The 9,022-nt window shown below is 46.5% G+C and overlaps 1 protein-coding gene across 2 annotated transcripts in view; it reads right to left on the bottom strand.

The window, feature by feature from the left end:
- Nucleotides 1-368: 368 nt before the first annotated feature.
- Nucleotides 369-9,022, bottom strand: part of PCDHAC1 (protocadherin alpha subfamily C, 1) — a 98,930-nt gene continuing 90,276 nt past the window's right edge. The window contains exons 4-5 of one of the 2 annotated variants that reach the window (XM_012727747.1): nt 2,939-3,040; nt 369-2,504 (exon numbers count right to left, since the gene is read on the bottom strand). In XM_012727747.1, coding sequence (XP_012583201.1) covers nt 2,434-2,504; nt 2,939-3,040 — 173 coding nt within the window. In that variant the 3' untranslated portion in view covers nt 369-2,433. Of the gene's footprint in view, nt 3,041-9,022 lie in introns of both variants that reach the window. The other variant, XM_012727746.1, reaches the window with a different exon arrangement.

Below are 9,022 nucleotides of genomic sequence, written 5' to 3'. Positions count from 1 at the left end.
AGCTTGTTATGGAAATGTGCTATGAACTGAACCCACCGAGTACATTAGTTGATTTCCTAATTGTAGGCAGGTGAGAAGCCAAACAAGTTGACTAGAGGGTTCTAGGGATGAAAGCTGAGTCAACAGCAGTATAAAATGAGGTGCTAGGGTTTTCTCACCGCGTTTGCGTATGTGTCGTTCAGGAAGGATGTGGCCTCTTCAGTGGTTGCATTTCTTAAGATCAAAGTGGAGTATTGGGAAGGGGCTCATTGTAGTAATATTGTGGTGTTTCAGTATGGATTTTACTGGGTGTTTCACCTTGGTAATGAATGCAAAAGCCAGGGAGGCAGCTTGGAGAGTGATCGAGTAAGTTTAATACCACACCCGTCTTCAGTAATAACAGCTGATGATAATGTTCTGTTTTCTCCTACCCTTTAACTTAGAAATGACCACCATTTCTTTCATACCACCATTTTCCATTTATTAGCAATAACAGAAGAAATACCAATAGCACCAATTAAAAATGAATCCACATGACGTGTTTTATCCTTACAGCTGTAGTAACTAGTAACTAACATGGATTGGAAAGCACTTTGCAAATGTAAAAAGTGCTGTACAGATACATTATAATTATCATCATTAATAAATTAGCCCGATTCTCCTACTATTCAAAAGGCACGTAAGGTCAGGTACATGGGTTTCAGTGGGGCAAAATGATCACAACCTACAATGTAGCAATGGTTTACATGTGTTGGCAACACGTTTTACCCCATGCAATCCTGCAGAGCTGAAGTTACACACCCTTCCAAATATGGGAGAATGAAGCTAAAAATAGACAAAACAGTTTTTGTTGAGATTTAATGCTTTTGTTTTAGTAACAGACTCCTATCTCTTTTGTTAACTTTTAAAAGATAATCAAACTTCTAAATTGTACATTTTAATAAAATTAAAATTGCTTTTTCTCAATGAGCTGATACTCCAAATGTCAGCAGAATTTCAAAGCATTCTGTAACTTCGAAGAGGTCAGGTTGGTGTATTTTGTGCTTGCACACCCTCAGAGAATATCTTCAGTATTCGTTCCAGAATTGTTACTAGAAAAAAACAGCTTTATCCAATCCCTTGCCAGCAGGAGTCTTGGCTAGAGATGGCTCTTTGCTGACCATAAATAAAATTCCTTGAATCACCAGTTTCTTGATTTAAGAAAGAAATTTTACTGTGTCTTTCATACACAAAGCTGGTTAACAATGGCTAAAAAAACACTACGCCACTTTTCCACAGGTGTACAGAGGAAATATAATGGAATTACATTCGACAATAAAGCTTAAAGTTCACTCTAGGTAATAGTTGCATTAACATCCACATACACAAGCACAGAGTGAGTACATCGCAGGAGTCTTATAATAGCATACAGCATACATATGGGGGTGAGTTCAGGTAACAGGTGTTAATAAGATCAGCAAGTCAGAGTGTCATAGAAAAGGAAAACTAAGCCAAAGAGGCGGTGTCGGCTAGCACACCAAGACACGTCACGGGTGGAGAGGATTGAAAAGTCTGCTCACTGTCTGTATGTGGAAACTATCTTTCTTCAATTTCTGGGTCTTGAGAAGTTGGCTAGAGAAGGTTGTGTATTCAAAGTGCACAAATTGTTTCTTAGAAAAGAGAAAGAGAAAGATCCTTTATTAATTAATACATGCAAGAGGCAGCCCCAGAGTGACCTGAAAGAGTAAAGCTGTGATTGGCAGGTGGCCGGTATAATACAGATGTTCAGGCAGTTCTCTTAAAGCACTTCTGTAGCAGCAACGCTCGTTTAAATGGCTGTAGACGGAGTCTCTTTTGAGGAGCATTTAGGGGACTTGTATTCATCATATTTCTCTTAAAGATTTATAGTTATAGATTTTCTCTCTTTTTAAATAACTATCAAATAAGAAAAGTGAGGTGCTGGGGTTTTCTTTCATTTTTGCATATATGTATCTGTTGGAAAAGGATCTGGCCTTTTCATAAACATTGTGTGCAAAAGAATATTTAATAAAGTGAGCACAAGGACATCTACAGGAAACACATCAGGTCTGCTTCCATCACCCCAGGTAGCCCCCCGTGAAACACTGAACACTTGGCTTGCAGGTATAATGCAGGTTTTAGGTTTATGGACTCCTAAAGCCTTGTCAGTGGGGTGGTTTGTCTGCTAGAAGGTGGCCACTGCCTCTTGAGTTGTAAGATTTAGAAAGTCTGGTCCCTTTCAGTTTCACGTTTCCCCTCCAAATCGGTAACCCCCACTTGGCGCCAGCTAGCCTAACCTGGCCCATCCCGGCCACTGCGGGGCACTCACATACCCGGTGGCCACACATACCCGGTGGCCACAGCCACCCAAGTTGCTCAACCTCAGAGCCTTTCGGCCTGCCCTGCAAGTGTCATCAAGACAGGATCCCCGGAGCACAGGGCAGAGAGTCCAACCTCTCACTGGCGGGGCTGGGAGGCCTCTCCTTTGCGGCGGAGGAGAAAGGAAACTTGGGTCTGCTTTTTAGGTTCTGAAAACAAGCCAGAGTGGAGAGAAATAGTTAACACCAGACTTAGTAAAGCTTTTAAGACAAAACCTGTTAAATGCAATCTAGACAGACACAGGGAACTTGGTGCAGATTTCTGAGGTCTGAGAGTGGGCTGGGGGTGGGAGAAAGGAGCGGGGAGTTGCTACATGGGAGAGATTCGCCATTATTACAAAAACTGGCTAAGTGGCTTGTTTCCATTAATTGACCTCACTGGTCACTGTTGTCAGTCGTGCTGTTCCCTTTCTCTTTTTTCTCCTGGGTCTTGTTACCCTTCTTCTTTTTCTTCTTTTTCTTGGTCTCTTCCTTTTTGCCGAAGGTTATGAAGTCACTTTTGTCAATTTGGCTGTTAGTAGGCTCCTGCCGGATAGAGATGATTGCAGGAGATCCTGGGATAATGAATTTGTCTGGCAACTCACCGGGACCAGATTGTTTGGGGTTGCCCGGTCCGTATTTAAAGGTCCAGCTGTTGCTGTTGACACCAGCACCTACTGGAGGGGACACCTCTCCCGCCTCTGGTTCTGAAAGACAAAATGTGACAAATCAGTAGCAGTCAGTACCTGCCTTCCGTGCCTCACGAAGGGGCAGGACACAGAAGCTGCACTCACAGACCTGGGCTAGGAAATCCCAGGTGATTTCTTCAAACTGGAGGGCAAGCCCAGAGCATGGAAATAAGCAGGAACAGAGATTTTTTTCTCCTAGAGGGTCAGGAACCTAATTATCTAGTAACATGTTTTTGGTTCTTTGTGAATACTGTCCTAAAGAATCTGCTTGTGATTTTCTGGCGTGGGAATGGGCAGGAAATGTACTGGCAGAATACACTATTGAGAGTGTATGAGTCACAGAACCCTTTGCCTGGAGATGTATCTTGACACCTATCTGTGCTAATTCTGATGACTTCGAGGGGAATGGGGTGGAGAGAGGAGCCAGGAAGAAGCGTAGCATAAGAAGATGGAATCTCGTTGCAGTTTGCTTGTTGGGATAAGTCACTGGGAGCCAACCTTCATTTCTGAACCAGCCTCAGTGCCCGCATGGTCTGGGGGACATACACTGCTGATCTAAAATATTTGGGGGAGGGGGGCATGAGGAAGGAGGGTATACATACATACATTAAAAATGGAACTGCAGGGCCCTCCTTGGTGGTGCACCGGATTAAAGCACAGCACTAAGACGCTAAAGCCACTTCAGCACAAATTCAATCCCTGCCCCGGAGGTGACCACATGACGCAGCAGAACTCTCCTGACCCGCCCGCTGCTCCCTCAGCAGTGTACTTCGTCAGTCTACCTGTTCTGCTCCCCACTCTGTCTCTGGTGAATCCTCTCACCGCCCCTGAGCCTCTGGCCTGTACCCCAGTTCTATATGCATGCATGCATAAATAAATAAATGTTAATGATGTTGCAAGTAAATGCTCTTGATTTAGGTGTCCATACAGTAGGGCTGTGAGAGCTGGAGTTAGAAACCCTTCATGATCAGCTCTCACTAACCCCGGAGCCCAGGCCTCCATTTATTATACCTAGTGGTGATGTCCTCCCTTTCATGGGATACCAGTATCGTCGCTTGTCACCTGAGCACTCTCCCTAGGGGCCCTGGGTCCCACACATCACGTGTTCAGGTAAGCCCAGCTTATTCTGGGCTTTGGTGTGGATTGCAGATAAAGAAAGCAGACTCAGGATTTGGGGGTGGAGGGAGGCATAGAAAACTGGGATATAGATCAGAGATGCAAGAGGAAGAGGTGGTGGTGAGAGGTTTCACCAGAGAACACAGGAGGGGGCAGACCAGGTGGATTTACTGAAGTAAACTGCTGAGGGGAGCAGTAGGGGAGACAGGAGAGATCTTCTGTGCCTTGTGGGTCACCTCCCTGGCCAGGGGTTGAACTCAGGCTGTAGCAATGACAGCCTTGACACTTAACCCCTATGCCACCAGGGAGGCTTGTGCTCTGGATTTTTTGTGACCCAGTGGGCTCTTCAAACTGGATGAATCAGGCTATCAAAATGAGTTGTTTTGGTTAGACAGGTTTGCCTTCCAGTAAATTAAATGGGATCGTTTGGTCAGAGACAACCAGATGGGGGCCAGAACTGTCCTTGAGCTGATTTAATATAAATTAGTCAACATAGCATCCTAACAACCCAGGATGATGTTAAAAATGGTGGTCTCAACTCTGTTTCTCAGGGTTCTGAGATCTTAAGAGGCCTTAAATTTTCTGTTAGAATTAGCTGTTTCCTGGTTTGATAGCAGTCCCTTGGTCATATAATAGTCATCGTATAAAACATTCAGGTAAAGGAGACAGATCACACTTATTAAAATATCTGCTTAGACATCCCAAGAGTGATAACTGTTTATTTTTAGGTAACCTTGAAGCGCTGACCATTGCATTTGGAATTTCATTTTGGAATTCTCCTACCAAGGAGTGCTGGAACCTTATTTATCCCACCCTGTGACCACAGTCCACTCGAACCCTTTCTCCTATCCCACCCTTTCCACCCTCCCCTCCCTCCCCATCCTCTCTTTCCGTCCCTGTGTTCCCCTCCTTTCCCAAGATGTGACTGTGTATCTACAATGTCAGCTTTAACAGAAGAGGAATTACTCCTTGTGGAGTGGGTGAACAAAGAAAGTGATGTCTTGAGACGGGACAAAGTCCTGGCGAAGCTGCAAGTGCTGTTGAAATGCCACCAGCAAGTTAGGATGGGACAAACCAAAGTAGCAGACAGAGCAGCAGCAGGGTTTGAGAGGAGTGACCCCCATGTTGAACGAAGTTCTGCTGCGGGATAAATGCTATGAATAGCAGCACCTGCTACAGAGGGACCTTTTGTGAAAGGAACTCAATCATTAAGCAATTGCCACAGCCACCGTCACCACCGCCGCCACCCAGATCAGTCAGCAGCCATCCACACTCAAGGCAAGGCCCTCCTCCTGCAGCAAAAAGATTGCAACTTGCAAAAAGTCCAGGTGATAGTTAGCATGTTTTAAGTCAGGTACGTACATTTTAGACAATGCTGAGCACACTTAGACGTGGGAAGCCAGACAACTCATGGCCTCGCTTTGCTGCAGCGGGCTGGCACTGAGCCCACGCTTCCTCCCAGGTGCGTGTCTGTGGTGTCTTCCCCTCCTAGCCACGTTCACTGCTGCCAGCCTGCCCCTGGGCCATTCTTTTCTACTGGGCTGCGGCAATGGTCTCTTCCTCCTCTGACTTACTTCCACTTCTGCCTTGTAACCCTCACTCACTAGCCAGTCACTATTCCTCTCTTTCTGTTTTAAAAACTGAAACAACACACAGTACAGTACAGTCCCTTAAAAAAATATCAGTGTGGGTCTAGCCCTGCCTAAAACTGTTGACTTTGTAGTGATGTGAAAAATGGCCAGCTCTAGCACTACACGTAGCCCTTCAGCAAGCTCATCTTTTCTTCAGACTCATACGTGCCTCTCCGTGAGCTCTGTCCTCCAGCCACACCGCATTCTTGCAGTTTTTCAGGCGCCTCTTTGGGATTGTTTTCACCTCCAGCTCTGTACACATGTTTTCCCTTTTGCCTGGAATCACCTCTCCTTTTTTCTAGACCGTGTCTTTTGGTTGAAGGAGCCTCTCATAGCAGGACCGCTTAGCGGTAAACTTTCTTTTACTGTCTTTCAGCTTCTCTGACCTTTGCTAGGGATCTTTGGCCCTCAACCCCAAGAACTAATCAGACTTGCACCAGCTGCTGCTGCGCACAAGATCTGCTTTCTCCAGTTCCTCATGAGCCCTTGTGAGTGGCCTGTTCTGGTTGCTGTGGTATCTCCACGTCGCCTTCAGGCTCCCTCAAGCAAGACCTTGCCCAGATTTGCCTGTGAAATGTGACTGGGACCTACTCAGGAAGAAAGATAAGCCATTTGTATACTTCCCTAACCCAGGACCAGTCCCGGCCAATAGTTAGTCAGGGGCTGTTTCTCCTTTCCTGCCTCCCACAGCCCCCCTCCTTTGTTTTCAGCTGCCCAGCTCGCTGACAAAGACTGACTGACATGCAGACATGACTGCAGTGGAGAAGCCCAGAAAGAGGATTCACAGCACACTGAGCAGGTGGGGCTTGGATCCTGGGGCAGACCCTTCTGGGATCCAAAAGTTAATCGAATTTGATCATATGAGAGTAAATGGTTTTGGGTTTTTGTTTTGCAGAGGTTGGGGAAGTGGGTGGAATTAGTTCTCTACAATATGTAGGCATGTATTTTAAAATGAGAACATACATACTCCTAAAGAGCTTATAGATCTGCCACTTTACAAACAGCTCCACAGGTTGCTGACCTGTCACTTAATCCTCCCATACAGCCAGGATTCCCTCAGGCCCTGCCCTGCCTCTGTGTTCTCTGTGGTGAACTGACTCTGGCTGCCTGAATTCATGGACACAGAGCTACAGGCTGTAAACGTCCCCAGCCTGAATGCCCCAGAAGAGGTTTTTCTAATTTACACTGATTTTTCCCCTAAAAGAACAATTGTGACCAAGGGTATTACTCTCAGGCCAGCTCTGAGGGGCAATGGTTAGAAATGCTGGAAGATTTTTAATACCTGCGGTACATTTGCTACTCATGTAAGTATCTGCACCTCAGTTTCCTCATCTATAAAATGGAGGTGATCACCTTTACTGTGTATTTTAGGGTCCTGGCTATAGTGAATATGAGACCGTCGCCCCACATGGCACTAGGCTGAGCAGACGGCATGTAGCGTCATGCTGCTCCTCACACACAGCAGTGGGTACTGGCATTCTATATTGTGTGTTTTATAGATGTGTTTCATACAAGAAAACATTCGAGAAAGAAACCACAAACCCAAAAGCACTCGTTCCATGCCCAAGTCATCAAAAACAAGATTTAATGTCTACATGAAAGCCTTAACCAGGAACGTAACAATAGCAGATGGTCCACAGGATAACACCCCTGCCCCCCTAGGGAGGGACTGTCTTATCTGAATCAATCTTTTCTTTTGCTAATTACCTCTATCTCACTAAAAACATCTTCCATTTAATATAACCACTTAGGAATACCTTTGTACTGGCAAAATGGGAGGGATGTTGCCTGAATCATTACTAAAGCAAGTATATCTCTAAATTGACTGGAAGGAAACATTCCCTATATGGTCTAAAACTCCGATCTTTGGTTCTCTGCAAGAGGAAGGTAAGAAGGAGGTGAGGAGAGGGAAAGGTTAGGGGAAGGGACAGAGAAAGGAGTGGAAAAGAGAAGAGGTTGCTTAGAGAAGGGGGGGAGAGAAGGGAAAGGGGCTGGGAAAAGGTGGAAGAGCTCAGCATGGGCTGGGGAATGATGGGTTTAGGCTCAGCTTCGAGCTCTACTGGCTTCCCACAGGCCCCATGTGAGCTAAAGTGGCCGCTGTCCCCTCAGCCTGTTCTGCCCCCCCCCCGAATCCTCTCACACCCAATTCTTGTATGCATAAATAAAATATTTTTTTAAACCCCAAGCTTTGGTTTCAGGATGGGATGGGGGGAGGAAAAAGGGGTGGTTGTATAGTGGTTAGAGTAAGGAAGTGGGAACAGGAGGGCAGGCGGCGGGAAGGAGAGGAGGGGAGAGTGAAGTTTCCTTTCTGGAAGGGGAAGAGGGAAAGCAGGAAGGGGTGGAGGGAAAGGGTAGGGTTAGAAGGATGGGATTAGGAAGGAAGCTGAAAGAATGGGGATGAAGGGGAAGAGAGGTGGAAGAGACTAAAAATTGTTTCAAAGTCTGTGGCGTCCCATATCCCCTATATGGTCTAAAATGCCAGCCTTTGGTTTAGGGAGAGGGGTGGGGGGAGAAAGAGTTGGAGGAAGGCAAGTTTTCTCTCAATTGCTACACTTTTGTCTTCCTAAGGTCCCATATTTGGTCTAAAACTCCAAATTGTGGTCTGTGTAGAGGGTAGGGAAAGGGAGTAAAGGGAATGGGGGTGCGGGGGAGAGAGGAGGATGGTGGACAGGGTGGGCTGTCAGGACACTTTCTGAAGCCCGGCCTTTGCTGTACACCTCTGGACATTTATAGTACATTTATAGTAAAGAGGATCGATCCTCTTGGGTCCTACTCCGGTCAGTGTGGGTCAGTTTGCCTTCCAACTTTGGTATGTAACTGAATGACTCCATGGCCTCTGAAAGGGGGGGGGGGGGGGTGTTGGTTTGGTGTGTGTCTGTGTGTGTCTCTCAAGAATTTTGCTTCTTAAGAAATTAGAACAACCCAAGAAAGGTTGATTACCACTTTTAGCTGTATTCGATACAGATGCACCTAGTAGAGCTGGTTTATCAGGCCCCATGCGAATCTTACATCACAGCAGGTTCCGTCTCTAGCTCCTTAAGAGGTATTCCCAACCAGGGTAGCCCAGGGCCTCCCTGGTTGGCCTAGGGGTTAAGACTCAGCGCTATCACCACTACTGCCTGAGTTCGAGGCCCCAGCCAGGGAGGCCAACCCACCAGAGCTGGTGCAGCAGGTGCTCCCTCTTTCATCTGCTGCTTGCTCTGTTGTATAGTCTGATGAGGGGCCGGGGAGGGGCCGGGGAGGGGCCGGGGAG

Source organism: Condylura cristata, unplaced genomic scaffold (assembly GCF_000260355.1).
Source record: "Condylura cristata isolate star-nosed mole 26May11 unplaced genomic scaffold, ConCri1.0 scaffold00021, whole genome shotgun sequence".
Classification (NCBI taxonomy): domain Eukaryota; kingdom Metazoa; phylum Chordata; class Mammalia; order Eulipotyphla; family Talpidae; genus Condylura; species Condylura cristata.
Note: the sequence above shows the minus strand (reverse complement) of the source record. Positions and strands in the feature narration are given on the sequence as shown.